The sequence below is a fragment of the Mchenga conophoros genome, linkage group LG9 (assembly GCF_057382185.1).
Source record: "Mchenga conophoros isolate Kocher_MC1m ecotype Shallow Benthic linkage group LG9, M_conophoros_male_GT1.1, whole genome shotgun sequence".
Taxonomy (NCBI): Eukaryota; Metazoa; Chordata; class Actinopteri; order Cichliformes; family Cichlidae; genus Mchenga; species Mchenga conophoros.
Window position 1 is genome coordinate 106,585 of NC_140534.1, and position 17,649 is coordinate 124,233.

At 38.3% G+C, this 17,649-nt stretch overlaps 1 protein-coding gene across 1 annotated transcript; it reads left to right on the plus strand.

Moving 5' to 3' along the window:
* Positions 1-8,002: 8,002 nt before the first annotated feature.
* Positions 8,003-11,241, plus strand: LOC146566478 (uncharacterized). Its single transcript, XM_085285879.1, has 5 exons — positions 8,003-8,394; positions 9,284-9,534; positions 9,702-9,869; positions 9,990-10,085; positions 10,536-11,241. The coding sequence occupies exons 2-5, from the start codon at positions 9,391-9,393 to the stop codon at positions 10,851-10,853; spliced, it is 726 nt and encodes a 241-aa protein (XP_085142005.1). The 5' UTR covers positions 8,003-8,394; positions 9,284-9,390; the 3' UTR covers positions 10,854-11,241.
* The last annotated feature ends 6,408 nt before the right edge of the window (positions 11,242-17,649 follow it).

Here is a 17,649-nt window from a genome sequence, read left to right on the forward strand (position 1 = left end):
GTTCATTTTTATACAAGTTGGGCATTGTTATAACTACGTTTTGCTCATTACTGTTGCATGAAAACCTTTATTAAACCTTTCATTGAAGATTTACAAAGACAAATATAAAGATTTATTGTGATCTGTGTGGAAAAGGCTCATGTTGGGTCTTATGGACTGTATGCTAATTATGGCCCTACAAATTTTAGAAATACATAGTCAGCAATATAAAGTAAAGTTTCCAAACTGATGAAAATATATGCAACAGCAGTAATATTCTGCATTGCACATGGCATAAAATGATATTTCATACATTTTAGTTTCCATTGTTAAACATAGCTGTTTTTCTTTTTCAGGCACTCTCTGAAAAATTACTGCCACAATGTAATCAGACTTTTGGTTTGAAGTAAAGTTTGCAACAAAAAACTTCAATAGCATCGTGATATCCCAATCTATATCATACTGGCATTTTGTTACCAAGAAAAAGGAAAGTAATTCCAAGTTCGGGACCTGAATGCTGCAGTGGCATGACACGCTGTTAATGACGACTATCTGAATCATCATTTGCAGATACGGCCGCAGTGCCCTCAGTTTGTAAAAATTTACTTTAGTTGTAACGATGGAGGACTTTGACCCATTTTACCGTCATTAATGAACCTTGCCTATTTGAGCAGTGGTTCACAGCATGAAGCAGGAAATAAAGCGTGCTCTTGTGTCTCACAAGGGTCACTCCCCCATTCTGTTTCTGACAGTGTGGACAGAGGTTGCTGAGTTTCAGTCTTAATCCCTGTCTTACAAACTGAGATTGCCTGAGAATGGTGGACGCCCTTCTGGGGCAGGGCTCACAGTTCACAACCCACCAGTCTGGTTTTAGGAAAGGGATTTTACCTGAGCTTGTACACTTACACAGATGTCCACACCAGTGGCATCATTTTTAATATTGTTTTTTTTTTTAAGTTATAAAATTTTTGTGACATTGTCAGGTCATGGTGATCCACTGTGGCTTCGCAGCAAGAAGCTTCCTGGTTTGAATCATCTTGCTTTGGGCCTTTCTCAGCAGTTTAAAAAATTCCATTTGAAGTAAGCCAATATATTTATCCAATTTATCCATCACACCAGCCCTATATAACACTTCCCAATGGTACAGTATTTTCAGCACTGTTGTCACAGCAATTGTTTGTTGAGGAGGTTTTGGTGTTTCAGGGGCTCAGAGACACAAATCTTAACATGACCTCACTCGGAGTATTTCTTATTTGAAACTTTGTATCAGGTTGTCATTTTTTTCCTAAATCCTGCAACAACTATCCCTGATGCCTTCACACAAAACTGCTGTGAATGCAAAAAGTAAGTATGGGATGACTAATGTATTTTTGCGATTGTCTGCACCACCATTATTGTTTTCACCTGCTGTTGTCTTAACATGCACCCTGTTTCCAAACTGTGTCTCACTGGGTAATCCATCCTCTGTGTATATACTGTCATTTTTCCATTTTTCAAGAGGTCTGACATTCCCTTGAGCTCCTGTTGTGGTGCCCTATTTTTGCTCTTATGTTTGTCCCCATGTGTTAATGTTCCTTATGTGTGTTTTTGGATTTAAGTTTCACGTTCCCTCATTATCTCTTTCTTATTTTGAACTCTTTGGCTCTACCATAATTAAAGGCTTGTTCTTGGTTATTGCTTTCCTCATATCGGACACTCCTCACAGTCCCAATCATTCTTTTTCTTGTGTCTTGTCTTGAGTGATTAAAAAGCGTGGTTTTTGCAATTAATGGAGCCCCTGACCTAGAAAAAAGCCAGAAAATGGATGGATGGAAAACCACAAATGTTTGCAAAGCCTTTCTCAGGTATTCCAAAGTTAAGTTGTCCCAAAATCAGCTCTGTCCAAGCTCTCTACTTTTTGGGATTATACACATAATCAGTGGCCATTAAGGGAGCTGTCTGAGGAGCAGTAGATGAATTTGACTCATTTGTGACAGTAAACATTGTATTTTAGTCAATTTATTTAAATACTATAAGATCAAACTTAATCTATCAACCTGAGCTCATACACTGTACATTTTCCTTAAAATAATTAAGAAGGAAACCTCGCTGTTTAAAATATGAGAATACAAGCAGTTCATTGTAAAAACACTAGCTGCATATTCAAGTAAGAGAGCGTGTAAAAGAAAGCATGTAGCTAAATGCATTGGAAGACATGTTCACATTGTGTTTCATCAACAGAGAAAGAAAATCAAAATTTGAATTTTCTTTTTTCTTTGTGTTTAAGCTTGGTAAAAGGAACTGCTGGTAACATCCCCGGGAAGCCTTTCCAGGAAAGAAGAGGCTGCAGACGTTGCAGCTGTTTGCTTTAGCAGTTTTCAAAGAGCTTAACCTCTCACTGGACATTTAGATATGTCTGCACACAGAACAGATATTAGATTGAAAAAGCACTGAGGCAACCAAAAGTTTTGTTTTCAGTGATAAATTATTTACTTACAATTCCATGACACTGCATTTATTTTTAGTTTTATTAATCAGAAAAAATGTGGGAAAGTCTAAGTAAAAATAAAGAACTTTGTGGTGCTTGGATGGGGAAAATGTAAATTCACCATTTAAAAAACTCATAATTAAATGCAGAGTGGTGTTTAAACACATGGTATTTATTTCATCATAACTAAGGATGAGCCTGTGGCTCACCTGATCCAGCCCTAACTACAAGTTTTGTCAAAAAAGAAAGTCTTAACCCTAATCTTAAAAGTACAGAGGTTGTCTGTCTCCTGAATCCAAGCTGGGAGCCTAAACGCTGAAGGCTCTGCCTCCCATTCTAATTTTAAATATCCTAATAACCACAAATAAGTCTGATAGCAAAGTGCTCTATTGAGGTGATACAGTGCTTAATATGACTTCTAGATAAAATAGGGCCTGATATTCAAGACCTTGTATGTGAGATAAAGAATTTTATATTTAATCCTGAATTTAACAGGGAGCCAATGAAGAGAAGCCAGTATAGGAGGAGAAATCTGCTCTCTCTTTCTAGTCTCCATCAGTATTCTTGCTGCAGCATTTTGGATTATCTGAAGGCTCTTCAGGAAGTTTTTAGGACATCCTGATAATAATGAATTACAGTAGACCAGCCTAGAAGTAATAAATGCATGAACTAGTTTTTCAGCATCACTCTGAGAACAGGATATTTCTAATTATAGAAAGATATTTCAGAAATGGGAGAAGGCCTACATATTTGTTTAATATATGCACTGAAGGACATACCCTGGTCAAAAATGACTCCAAGGTTCCTCACAATGTTACTAAAGGCCAAGGTAATGCCATCAAAATTAAGTATCTGTGTCAGGGCCTGGGGGATCAGCAAGGCGCTGATCATTATGCTCCTATCTCTCGCTCTGTCTTTCTCTCTCTCTCTCCTGTTTTGTCGGGGCAGAACTCATGGTGGGTTCACGCCCTCAGCCCACGCCTCCCTGTATTGGAAACACCTGGACCTCATCAAGACCAGCTGGTACTTAAGAGGGAAGAGGTCTGCTGTTCAGCGCTGGATCGTTGTTAAACTCTTATTTCCTGGACCCATCCCTGTGTTTCCTCGAGCGGTGTGTGGAAGGAGCGACTGGGCACTAGTGGAGAGAGAGGTCGGAGTGGAGCGTGTGTGGGATTCCCCGGATCCCTGAAGCCCTGCCCCCTCACGTCTTGTATATAGCGCTATCCCCGCACAGCCTGTAAATACACTCGGTGAAGAAACTGTAAACAAACTTTCATTGTTAACTCGCAACTCAGGGGTCCCGCGTGTGGATCCTCAAGGGCAACCCGTGACAATCTGGTTAGTAGAGGTGGGCGGATCAATCCAAATATTGATAGTATCGATACCAACTCGGGTGTTGCCTCAAATAAAAGAACAATTTTTGGACCTCAATCTTCTCGAAGTCTTTGTACTAATGTTGAGTTTATTCCTAAGTCTTGTGTACTTTTGAAGGGTTTTCACTTTTCTGTGTCTCCTGTGTTCCCTCTGTCTCACTTTGTGACATGGTTACTTCCTAGTGTTACCCTGATTTCCTGTTGCTGTAGCGTTCTGGTGTCTTTCGGCTTTGGCTGTATTGCGGGCTGCAGTTTATCTTAACAATAATCTGCCATAATAAACAGCAACACAACAGAACAGTGCGCACTCAGCTCTTTACTTTGTTGACTGCAACACACATGGCACAGGGCTCGTTGCGCCATAAACAGTCCCACAGTAAACACTAGGCAGGAACCAAAGTGATCTTACAAAATGCCATAAGAAATTACTTAAATGTTATACATAGAAACATAAAGCAAGTGACAATAAAGTAATTAAATATACAGTAAACGCAAATGTGTAAAATCATAAAAGTGAGGTTGAAGTTGTCTTAATCTTGTTTGTTTCTTGTTAGACAATTCTGGTTTTCACCTTCAAATCTCATTTGGTGTGTCAAAGTGTAAGCCTCCAGTATTTTCACAGACAAAACAAAGAAACAAAGGCAGCCAGGCAGGCAAATCTGGCGTGCATAATCCTGTGAAATGGTGCAGGATGGTAGTCACCACAGACAAGTTTATTTTTACTAAACATTTCCTTTCGGTGTAATTTTAGTGTGTACCTACACTAAAATCAGTTCAGACATGAGCAAGAAGATGAAGGGGAGGTTCAGCTTTAGAGTCCGGTTGGTTGGTTGATAGTCTTGTTTTGTTTTTTTGTGGGGGTATTTTTTTTTTGTGTGTGTGGTTTTTGATAGGCCACTTCCTACACCTTTTTGGTCATTGTACATTGTACCACCAACACACAGTAGAGGGCAGAATACATTGATGGCTTTATTGATGGTACTATTGATTATTTTAGCCAAATCAAAGAGCAAAGCACAGTCACAGATGTTGAATTGTGCAGACAGAAGGACAGAAAAGAGGTATCAGTGAAGAAACTCCAGCAACAGGCGTTTCAATACTGCATTCTTTCAATATACTGTAGTGCTTGTGCTTTTGACACCCTTGTTACAATCACTGACCTGTGCGTGTGTTTGTATATAAACTCACACATAATTTAAGCAAATATGATGTTAATGTTAACAGATGTAGAGAACTGTTTCAGTCCTCCATGTTTGGAGGAGGAGTAACGTTTGTGCCTTGGAGACTTCATCTAATCTGACTGCACCTATTGATCTGCGTTATGAGCTGAAAAACTCGTAAAGCCCCCCCAACCCAAAGTGTTTATCTAGGAATTGATTAAAACAGAAAAACAGAGCTTGTGTCATAAAGAGATCGATAGTGCTGATACTTTTGAGGAAAAAAAGAGCTCCAGATTTGCGTTGGACAGATGCCACAATTCGTGAATTGTGCTTTATGATGACAAGATGAGTCGACATTGATACGGTTAGCACTGTTGCCTCACAGAAAGAAGGTCCTGTGTTCAAATCCACCATCTGGCCGGGGTCTTCATGCAGTGAGTTTGCATGTTCTCCCCATGTCTATGTGGATTCTCTCTGGGAGGTTTGGCTTTCCCCCACAGTCCAAAGACTCTGTCTGTGTTGGCCCTGTGACAAACTGGTGACCTGCCCAGGGTTTACCCAAACTTGTGGATTTAACATCTTACACACCAAATGTTTTGCAGTGTGGAGAGAAATTAGAAATGGTATTGGAAAAACTGCTGTGCTTGCTACAGCTGATCACAACAAGAAAAGATTTTCACATGCTAACAGGCTGTGCAGCTTATCACAGCTTTCTCTGATGTTTCTCTCTTTATCAGCTTCTTCTCTCTTAACAGTGGCACCTGACATTTGTACATGATCCATCCAAGAATAGGCAGCAAAGCTGTCACAGAGACACCAAATATAACCCAAAGAAAGCTGTAGTTCTCTTCCTCTGCCTCTCTATCCCTCCCACTACCTTCTTTTTTTTCAGCTATTCAGCATCTCCTCCTAATCTGTGATGCTCTTTCCGGGTTTAAAAACTTGCTTCCAGATAGAAAGAAACCCATCTGTTTTTTAAGTGTTTTTAAGTGACAAGCTCTACCTCAACTGAGACTGTGAAAAGGTCATTATGAAGCTGTCGATGTAAAATCGCTTCCTAGGTTGGTGCTCTCATACTTTGGGTTTCGTCTAATAGGAAGCTCCGCTTTGTTCCATCTCCTAACTTTCTCAGGCAGTAGATTTAAAACACCAAAAAGAAGGGCTGGCGATGCTGATTATTTCTGTTTTATCAGTTTTCTAATTTTTTGTTCACTAATTCATTTTTCCACTTTTATCATGCTGATCATTTGTAAGGTTGGCTGAACTCATTAAATCTGGAATCTATTTTCTGGAACCTGGAATCTATGAATATTTCTGAGGGCAACATATTCGTTTCCTGTTATGTGTGTGCTCTCTCTCTCTCTCTCTCTCTCTCCATATATATATATATATATATGTATATATATATATATATATATATATATATATATATATATATATATATATACACATATATAGATATATGTATATATATATATGCATATATATGTGTGTGTGTGTGTCTGTGCTATGTGTGTTAATAATCAGTTTACCATGTTGAGACCTAATGAGCGTGTGAATATATTAAGCACAGGTGTTAGACACTTTTGTTCATTTCCAACAGAGAACCAGTAATCACACTGTCATGAGATGTAGAGCTGGTGTAAGATTAACAAAAAGGTTACAATGATTGAGCAGTACTCATATGGGAGCAGTGATTTTAATACATTTCCGTGCTGCCACAGCAGCACAGCAGCAGTATAAGGAGCTAAGTGCAGAGAGTCATTAATAAATCTTCAGATTTTGATGGATGTATTTAAAAATTTTCTAAATCATGTAATTCACTCTGAACTAAAGTAGAAGTGTGGATGGACTACAGCAGTCCGATCTTTAATCATATCTTATATAAAATGCATACTACATGTGATAGTAAAACCTGTCTCATTATTGCACATAACTTAATTTATTTGCATCACTTCCATGTGTGGATTGGATCAGTTGTCACCAACAGCTGGTGAGAATTTCATGCCAATAGCACCTTCAGAAATGTATTTCCTTACATATAGAGCAGCAAATTAAGAGTTATTCCTTGCAGTTGATGTGCTGGACACTTAAAAAATTTGGCACATTTAGAAAGTTGCTCCATTGGAAGCACTTAGACATAGAAAAAAAACATGCTTACAGGAATGTGTGTGTGAAGGAGGAATGGGCCATGCTGTATAAACCACAATGTGTGCTCATTAGAGTAGGAAAACACTTCACCACTCCATTTAATATGTTGGGATCCCTTACTATTATTGTTGTTAATATGATAATTGTTTTCAAAGAGTTTACAGTGAGACCTTTCCTTGTGCCTCTTTCAACATCTTGTGATGTGTTGTAAAGTTTATATCATGTAGTTTACCTGTTGTTATCATTATATGATTTTAATAAGGAGAAATCATTTGGAAGAACTGAACATTAAGGGCCCTGAGGCAAATGTTGTTGTGATTCGGCGCTGTATAGGTAAGTTGAATTGAATTGAACATGATTTGTTGAGATAGAGAAATTAATTAATCTATTAGGCAGTCACACCTTGATGACCCATCATGCCAGAATTACAGCTGTGATAGGCTTTAGGACATGAATTCTGGAGTCTAGACGCTGGTGGTGGTGAAGATGAATGTGGAAGCTTGAATGGAGTTCCAAGTGACTCGAGTGAGACAGAGATGACGAAGAGGTGGATTGCACAAATGAAAGTCTGAAAGGGCGAATGACAAAAGAGCACTGAGATTTAAAGCATGTGGAGTGGAGGCTGACTAGCTCAAAGAAGGCTGACAAGAAGATGATTGGACTTGAGTAACGATGTCAGTATTGAGTTTGACAGGACCCAGGAAAGCAGATAGATGAGTCATTACAGATCTTTCTTATTGAGCTTACGCATAAGATTCATTTGTTACACTGTAAGACCGAATAGTAATAGTTTGATAAATGAAATGAGTTCCAACTACTTAAAAACCTGTTATAAGTTCATACACCTTTATTTTTTTGAGTAGTTTGAACAATTTTGTTTTTTCAAGTTATCAGTACTTGAATATATTGATTAGTTTCTAGCATTGCGCTCAAATAATTTGAGTTTTAACACTGACGTCACTTACGTGCCTACGTACGTACCTACGTGCGCCACCTGTTTCTTTATGAAGTGCTGGCAACCATCTTGGATTCCTCGCTTCGAGTGCGAATGCCCGCTCATTACCCCGAAAGAAACTTGTGGAACGTTAATATCCGAACAGAAATAAAAACATTTGTCAACGGGTTTTTTGCGGCATTGCCTTTGACGCTGGATAAAGGAGGGCATGCTATGGTATGTTACGGACTTTTGAACTGGAACAGCTAACCCTCTGCACTTGGCTAGCTGCATTTACCGCCTTCGCGGCATCTTCAGGAGCGCTTTGTGGTAAGTTTTATTTTTTCTGAAACTATAGTTCTCCGTTGTAATATGGGTTTTTATCGTCATAAATGTACAACTCTAGCAGGCATTTAAGAATTACATGCATGCATCGTTTTATCCATGTCGGCTTGGCCCCAAAGTGTTTGCATGAATTATGCTAATACGCTCATATTTAGTATAACACATTATTAGTCCCTGGGACTAATAATGTGTTAATAACTTTTCTAATCTCTTACTATTTTAAAAGAAGTCTTTAGAAGGCATTTCTGGATTTGCAGATTATAAACTGCCTTGTGGTTAAATTGTTGAATCAATATGCACTGCTGCGCTGCTTCACACTTAGCGCATACGTGGATATTGATATTGGCTAGCCCATTTGCTAACTAGTGGAACTTAAAACTTACGTTTAGTTCTCTGGAGTTGTACATATTAAAACTGGGGCAGCAAAATTGTAGGCACAGGACATACTTACAAAAGCAGTGAATAATCATTACATAATTACGCGGTAGAACTTGGTTTACATTGCAAATAGTTATGTATACCAAGTTGAAATGTAGAATCTTCTGAACTGTAAAATTGTTGTGCCTGGTCTATTTTAGGTTAGCTTAAGGGTGAATCCATCAATAATATATTTACCAAACAGTTATTTTTTCGTTTTATTTTATTCTGATGCCCAGTGTTCATTAGTGAAAGACTTAGTTTTTTATCTGTCAGGGGCTGGGTCTGTGAACCAGCATTTTGAGTTTATTTTGTAGTTTTGCTTTCTTATGTTATATTGAAATGAGGTGAAGTTCTTGTATTGTTGTTATTATTAGTTAAGGTTTAGTTGAGTTCTGGGCTGGTTATGTTTCATCTGTGTCTCCTTGGTTGTGTGTCTTTTCTGTTCTCTGTGTAGTCTGTCTTGTCTTCTGTGTTTTACTGTTATGTCCATGCCAGGGCAGAAGTAAATTTTCAGGGGTGAAGATGCTGTTTACCTTGACCAGCTAAGACTACAGATTGTAGATGAAGTCGAGAAAAGTGAAAAGAATCCTGATTACAAAGCTGATGCTCACAACTTTGGCCTTGCAATGCAAAGAGATCATCAATGATGACCTACCAGTAGGTCAGATCCTGGATTGCTGGCCTACTCTGAAATCCCAGTCCCAGGTAAGAATGTATATAGATGTATCTAACAAGATGTATTTTATATCAACCCCTGTTATCTGGCCTGTCTGAACAAATTATGCCTTTGGAGTGTAAGGATTTTGATGTATTTTGCAAAGATTTATAGACTAATTGAAACTTGTAAACACAAATGTATCCTGTGTGTTCAGATCTGTGCAGAATTCCACAGGATTACAAACCTCCACCTGAAGAACCACTTTTATGCTGTGCTGGACCAACATGCTCCCCGGCTCCAGAGCTTATTCAGAAAGAAAGCTGTTTGCACAGGGAACGTGTCTGATGTCCTGTCTCAGCTCTTCAGAAGCTATAATCTCCAGGTTAGTGAGTTTTTGTCTTGTTTTTTGAGCTTCATTTGATTTGATCAATTTTTCAATTTTAATTACCATTCTTGACTAGGTTAGCCAATAATTTAAAATAAAAATTTTCTTGTGATGTAGGAACAAGCTGATATCCATGCCCAAAGTGCTGGTGTGCTTCATGCCCTCTCTGCCTATTTGTACGAAGACACCTCTACCTTCATCAAAACATGGGATGTAAGTTTTGGACAAAGTTGTGAACAATATCTTAGTAGCATCCTTGTTTAGATTTCTCAAAACATTATGACACTTTGAGAGTTTGAGAAGCATCTCCATGCTTGGATCTGTCTACAACAGTGTCCATGTCACATAATGGAAACACTACATGTTTTTAATGTGCGTAGACCTTCTATAATGTTCCTAGCCCAACCATACATCACTGTACAAATGAAAAAAATATATAACTCCTATTGACTTTCTGTTGTTATTGCTACGAAGAGGTATGACTTTGCTTTACTAAAAGTACTATTTTTGTCAGTTTGTTTTCTCAAATCTTGGTGTGTTGTGGCTTTTTTGTTGTTCAAACAATTGATTTCTGAGCTAGTAATAATCCAGAAATGTGACTTGTATAGATGAAACTAAGAGAAATAGGAATGCACTAACATGTAGTAATTTTGTTTTCTGTAGATGATGCATTCTGATAGACCAGATATTAGTGAAGTGCCACTTGGACTCCTCCTGATCAGAGCCAATTCCAGCGATGCAACATTCTTCTGCCCTGAGAAGACTGCAGTTTTGGTCGAGGGTAACATGATCATTGTTTTCACCACCCTGGCTGATGCATTTCTAGTAATATTTGGACTGACTGACGTCCTGCACCTAAGCTACCCAAAATGTTTGGCCAACATTTTTGACTTTATTCAGAAAGTTTTGATGGGTCTGGAGGGTGGGAAGTTGAAGCCCAAAGTGCTGAGTCTTAAAAATGATCTTTTGGCAGCAGAATAATGTCCAGGATTCCTACACAGCCCTCAAGTGCCTGTTAAAGCAAGTAATTCAGTTTATCATGTTTCCAAGTCTGGATAAGTTTTTTATAAAAAGAGAGAATAGAATAAAGAAATCTTTGCAGACTCTGTTTCATACTTCATTATCTAAAAGCCACATCCAAAGTAAAAGGGGTGATTTTATTATTTTTATTTATTTTTTTCCCCCCATCATCACTTGTGTTTTAGTTGATTTTGATTGTGTTTTTAGTCAGATAACTGTAAATCTATAGAGAAAATGAAGGACAATCTCATTTCTGGCTTCTAGGTGGGATCTTGAATGTCACTTAAGGAACGTTCCTCCTGAACTACTCATAACTGACATAAGGCGCTAAGGAGGTTTATAACACTTTGTTTATGTCTCTAAAGAAGTATTTTTTCTATTTAAAATTTTATTGCTTTGTTGTTGAGACTGTGATTGCACTCTACAAATGTGCATTTTGCATAACCACAGTACTGGCATATTAAAAAGGTTACCAATTATATTTCAGTGTATTAGCTGCACTATACTATTACTTTCATTCGGTTTTCCCACCTAATAATGCAGGATTTTCTTTTCCTTTTGTTTGTTTTTTAATAAAAAGGCCATACTCATGTGTTAATCAAATTTGAATACTCTTAAAACATGTTGTGAAATTCTTTATTTCTAATATTGTAACCTTGTGCCAAAATTTCTGACATTATTCCCTATAAAATGTGGTGGATTTATGTCTTTGGGCTTTTTGTGTCAAAGTAACTCAATAAATCTGTAACTTGAATTTATATTTTCTGTCTTATGTTTTTACAAGTGTAATTATTTTGGGCACTTTTTTTTTTTAAATCAAATTCAAAACACAGTAGATTTGGATATTACAAGCATTTGTATTTAAAATTTTTGAGTTGTATTAGCTTAAAATGGTTAACATTTTGAAACTAAAAATTAATTCCTTAAAGTTACTTGAGCTAGATTTGTACTTGAAACTCAAAATATCAAGTAGAGAGTACTAAACCAAAAATGTGGATATAACATAAAAACATTTATCAATGGTACTTAAAAATATTTATCTAAAGCTAATAAATAAAGTGTGTTTATTTAACTTTTATTTTTAAGTTTTAGTTACTTAAAATATTTTATGTAATCAGTTTCACCAAAAGTTTTGAGTAAAATTAACTTATTGGGTTTTACAGTGTAGTTTGTCATGGCAAGTCATGGTAAGCTGCAGTTTTTCTCTAAAATATTCAATAAACAGACATATGTAGACAATGAATTGATATATTAATATGTTAATGTACATCAAGTGTCTTTCTTACTCTGTATGCATATGGGCTCAAATGTGTTATGCCCAGTGTGTTTGTAAGGTGGACCCAAATGCAGACAACATGAGGGACAGAACAGAAGTTCAACATAAAGCAAGCATTTTATTATGGCTGTTAGAAAAAAGTAGGAACTAGAAACAATGGTGAAAAACTAAACTATGACCTAAACTGGTGAAGCTAAACAGCTAAACATGAAAGAAAGTAAACCTAAACATGAACATGAGCCTGAGCTCATGTTCAGGCTCATGTTCAACCCAAAACTGATACTTCAAAACATGACATGAATTCCAGGAAACCGACACTGAACAGAGGACTTAAATAAGCAGAAGGGTAATGAGGGAAGTGGAAACACCTGGGAAACACAGCTGACACAAATGAACATGATGCCACATGGGACGCAAAACTAAACACACTGAACATGGAAACACAAGACTTTTCAAAATAAAACAGGAAACAAAATGGGATGTAGACATGACAACACAAGCCTGACAATGGGATATGGAAACATGCAAACATGAAATGCATGACAGACTGAGGAGACACAAAGAGAAACACATGGGAATAGATAAGGAAGACGAGGGTTTAACTAAAAGTAAAACACAGAGGACAAGACAGACTTACACAGAGAACAGACAAAGACTCATAAATAAAGAGACATGGATCATTACATTGACTAGACTAAACCCTAACTAAAAACAACACAAGAACTTAACGTTATTCCAATATACCATAAGAAATCAAAAATACAAAATAAACTCAAAATGATGGGTCACAGACCCAGCCCCCTGACAAACTGGTTGGAAAACATATGTTTTTATTCTGTGAAATAACTAATTGGTACACTCTTCAACTCTGTGAATGGAAAAAGTGAAGTTATGACCTGTTCTTCTGCTTGGGAAATATGAAAAAAGGAGGAAGTTATGGAGGTCTGAATGCCTCTTCCTCTATAATTTCCCTGACCAGGACAAGGCAATAATTGAGAAAATTAAAAAACTTTATAGGCTTATTGGAAGTGCAGCTACTCCAGAGAGCCTAGAGAAGGGTCTGTAGGTCCAGAGAGAGGAGAGGAGGCTGCATCTTTAGAGAAAGGAGAAGAAGGAGGTACATCTTTAAAGAGGTGGACACTGCTTCTGCAGTCAGAGGAGTCATCACTGTGACATCGTGGTTTGTGAATGAGCTTTCCTAAACCCTTTTCAGTTTTGCTTAGTGTAAAACTGTTGGCTTCCTCAGTCTATTGAACAGATGCCATTCTGTCATTTAGACACAGGTAATTTTTACATTAGTGTTCTCACAAGCTCAGGTAATCTCATGACATTGAGGAAGTAAGGTTTCCTCTTCAATGCCATGTGCTAGCACGAGGCAGAGCAGCTACCTAAAATCCACTCCCACAGATGCGGATTATCTTATTAATAGAATTCCTCTGAAAAAGACACCCTGTCAGAAGTGCTTGACTCGTTGGTATAACTCACAAATGTGTACCTTAAAGAAAATAACCCATCAGATGGGGAGGAAATGGTGTGTCACTCATTTAGATGATTTTTATTTAGCCTTACTTAGTTTGTTGTTCTATGAAGAAGCCCTCTATTTACTATTCATCACTGACTGAGGGAAAATTAATACAACCCTCTTTCTCTTTCGACCTTTGGGTGGAGCTCTCACTTTGTGTTGGCTCTCAGTATCACTTCCTGTTCCTGTTCCAACAAACACCCCACATAGCATGCAGGTCTGGCCCAGATCTGGTATCAAGCCGGCACTGCTGGCTGACTTCTGGCATGATAAGACGTATGTCATCCAGACTAGTGATGTGTCGGTCGCGAACGAAATGGCTCTCAGAGCCGGGTTTTTGACATGAACGACGCGAGCCGGCTCCTTATCGCGAGCCGTGGGTTTTTTTTTTCTTTCTCTCATCCTCTCTCTCGCACTTTTTTTCCACTTCACTCCGCATGCGGGCCTTGTGCTTTGCGCTGGGAAGAAGGGGGAGGGGTGGTAGTTACACTCGAAGTAGCACAGGAACAGAGCAGGAGTGAGAGACAGAGAAAAAGAGCCAGGGACAACAACGTCACATTAGAAAGGTATAGTAATCATCCACAACTATTTTCAGTTGCGGATGATAAAGGATTCAGAAAGTTTATTCATGCAGGCCTATATGACAGAGAATGCATCTTCTTTTTGTTTTCATATTTTAAATTATATTTAATTGTGTTGTGTTTTGCAGTGTTTTGTGTTGTTTCATTTTAAATTTGTTTAAAAGGAAAAAGCTGAAAATTTAAATAGTTAAAAGTTGAACTGTGGCTAGTTGGTTTTTGTATTATACGATCGATTTATTTCATTTTATGTGGAGTGGATAAATAAAAGTATATTTACAAACTCCAAAAGACGTAAAAACTCCAAAACATGTAAAAACTCCAAAACACGCAAAAACTCCAAAACACATAAAAACTCAGAAGCACGTAAAAACTCCAAAACACGTACAAAACACAACAGAAGTGCTCCAGGATGCTAGGGCGCAGTGTTGAGCTTTTGTTACCTAGTGGCTACACAAGCCAGGAAGTACCAACGACCAGATTTGGTGTGTGGTAGTAACAGGTAAATGAACTTATATATGAATGCTTGTGTATAAATACACAAACAATACACATATGCTTTCAATTGTGTAATTTAAGTGATCTAGGTAGCTCTGTTATGAAGTTCAGTTAACGCTAGAAATGTGTTTTGGAGTTTGTACGTGTTTTGTCTGTAGGGGCCACCACATATATTTATATATAAACATATTAGGGTGCAACGATACACAAAATTCACGGTTCGGTTCGATACTTTGGTGTCACGGTTCGATATTTTTTCAATACAAAAAAAAATGTTCATGCCTTTTTAATTTGTCATTTATTAAAATTATAAATATATATTTTAACTCAAAAGTACAGTTTTTAAATTTAATGTTGCTGAAACACCAAAGTAATAAAGAAAATAAATCTATCTTTGGAGAAGAGAGTTTATTACAGAGAAATGTCTCTTTCCAAAATAAAAGCTATACTATACGCTTCTTCTGGGCTATATTCTCAGCAGCATATTAAACATATCATAAGGGGAATCATGTGCTAACGGCTGTCTATATGACTCGGGTAAAGTTTGTAGCATGCATGCTTGTTGTTTTTGTCTGCTTCCACTTGTCTTTGCACTAGGATGATGTCGGAGTAAATGTGCAGTCATATTCGTTGTGCATAATTCCTTAATCCCTTTGTGCATAATTTTATATTATTGTTAATAATAAATTAATTAAAGCAACAAAACAACCTGAAGAGCTGGTTTGGAGCCGAAAGAGCCGGTTCTCTAAAAAGAGCCGGAAATCCCATCACTAATCCAGACATGGGCCAGGCCTGGCATAGATGGCACTGTCTATGTGATGGCATGCCATATCTGGCTCGATTGTGGTTTGGTGTGTGTGGCCCGGGCTCATAGAAAACAGGTCTAGCCCGGATCCGGCATCAAGCTGGCACTTCTGACTGACTGGTGTCATGGCAGGGTGTATGTCAGCCAGATGTGGACCACGTCTGGCAATGATGGCACTGTTTATGCTCCTATTTTATTTAGAAGACCCAAATGCCATGTTGCAATACTATACCGCTATGGTAGCCAACGTTTCAAATGCAGGTTTGACAGGTTTGTTAGTGTACACTTTATCCAAAACCTGGTGACGGTTTACTCATTGTTGCCAGTAGGTGGCTGTAGCTCAGGAGGTGGAGCAGGTCACCTACTGATTGGAAGGTTAGTGGTTTGATCCCTCCAGTCTGCACTGTCAAGAGTGTGAATGTGATTGAATGTAGTTAGGAAGCACTCAGTTTAGAGAAAGTGTGTGATTGGGTTAATGTAGTATGTTGTATAGAGCACTTTGAGTAATCCGGGAGAGTAGAAAAGCACTAAATAAGAATCCGTCCATTCACTGTCTGAACAGAGTTTTGTCATCTTTGCTTTGCATGTTCCGGCACATGTTGTTATTGCATGGCTTGATTAAGGTACACGTTAGGCCAGGGGTGGGCAACTCCAGGCCTCGAGGGCCGGTGTCCCTGCAGGTTTTAGATGCGTCCTTGAACCAACACAGCTGATTTAAATGGCTAAATTAGCTCCTCAACATGTCCTGAAGTTCTCCAGAGGCCTGGTAACGAACTAATCATGTGATTCAGGTGTGTTGACCCAAGGTGAGATCTAAAACCTGCAGGACACCGGCCTTTGGGGCCTGGAATTGCCCACCCCTGCATTAGGTTGACATCTGGGGCCGGAGCTGAAACTGTTCTGGGCCAGCAGCGTGTCTGCAACTGGCCCATGGCTGCACACAACTTACACATGGCCCACATTGTGTGGGCCAGATCCGGGCCAGTTGGTGTCGTAAACCACCGCCTCTGTTCAAAGATGGTCGCTCACAGTGGACATAGATGGCTTCCTTCAAACCATCTGTTCTCTCTGTCTAAAATGTGAACATTGGCATCCTCGAAAGAGTGTCCTTTATCCTTAAGATGCAGATGGACAGCTGAGTCTTGTCCTGTGGAGGTGGCTCTTTCTGTGTTGTGCCATGCGCTTGTGAAGTGGCTGTTTGGTTTCTCCAATGTAGAGGTCTGGACATTCCTCGCTGCACTGTACAGCATACACCACATTGTTAAGTCTGTGTTTTGGCGTTTTGTCTTTCGGGTGAACCAGTTTTTGTCTGAGCGTGTTGCTGGGTCTGAAATGCACTGGGATGTCATGCTTGGAGAAAACCCTCCTGAGTTTTATCCTTTTGTGCATAAAATTATGCACAAAAGGAATTACTAATGTAAAAAAAAGTGGGTTTTTTTATATATGTTTATATATAAATATATGCGGTGGCTCCTAGAGACAAAACACGTACAAACTCCAAAAAGCATGTACCACCTCCAAAACACATTTCTAGCATGAACTGAACTTCCAAAACAGAGCTACCTAGATCACTTAGATTACACAATTGAAAGCATATGTGTATTGTTTGTGTATTTATACACAAGCATAGTCAAATAATAAAAATAAATAAATAAATGTTCATTTACCTGTTACTACCACACACCAAATCCAGTCGTTGGTACTTGCTGGCTTGTGTAGCCACTAGGTAACAAAAGTTCAACACTGCCCCTAGCACCCTGGAGCACTTCAGTTGTCTTTTGTACGTGCTTCGGAGTTTGTACTTGTTTTTTACGTGTTTTGGAGTTTTTACGTGTTTTGGAGTTTGAACGTGTCTTTACGTGCTTCAGGGTTCGTAAGTGATTTGAAGTTTGTATGCGCTTTGTCTGTAGAGGCCACCGTAAATATACTTTTATTTATTCACTCCACATAAAATGTAATAAATAAATCATATAATACAAAAATCAACTATTCACATTTCAACTTTTAACTATTTAAATTTCAGCTTTTTCCTTTTACAAATTTAAAGTGAAACAACACAAAACACTGCAAACCACAAC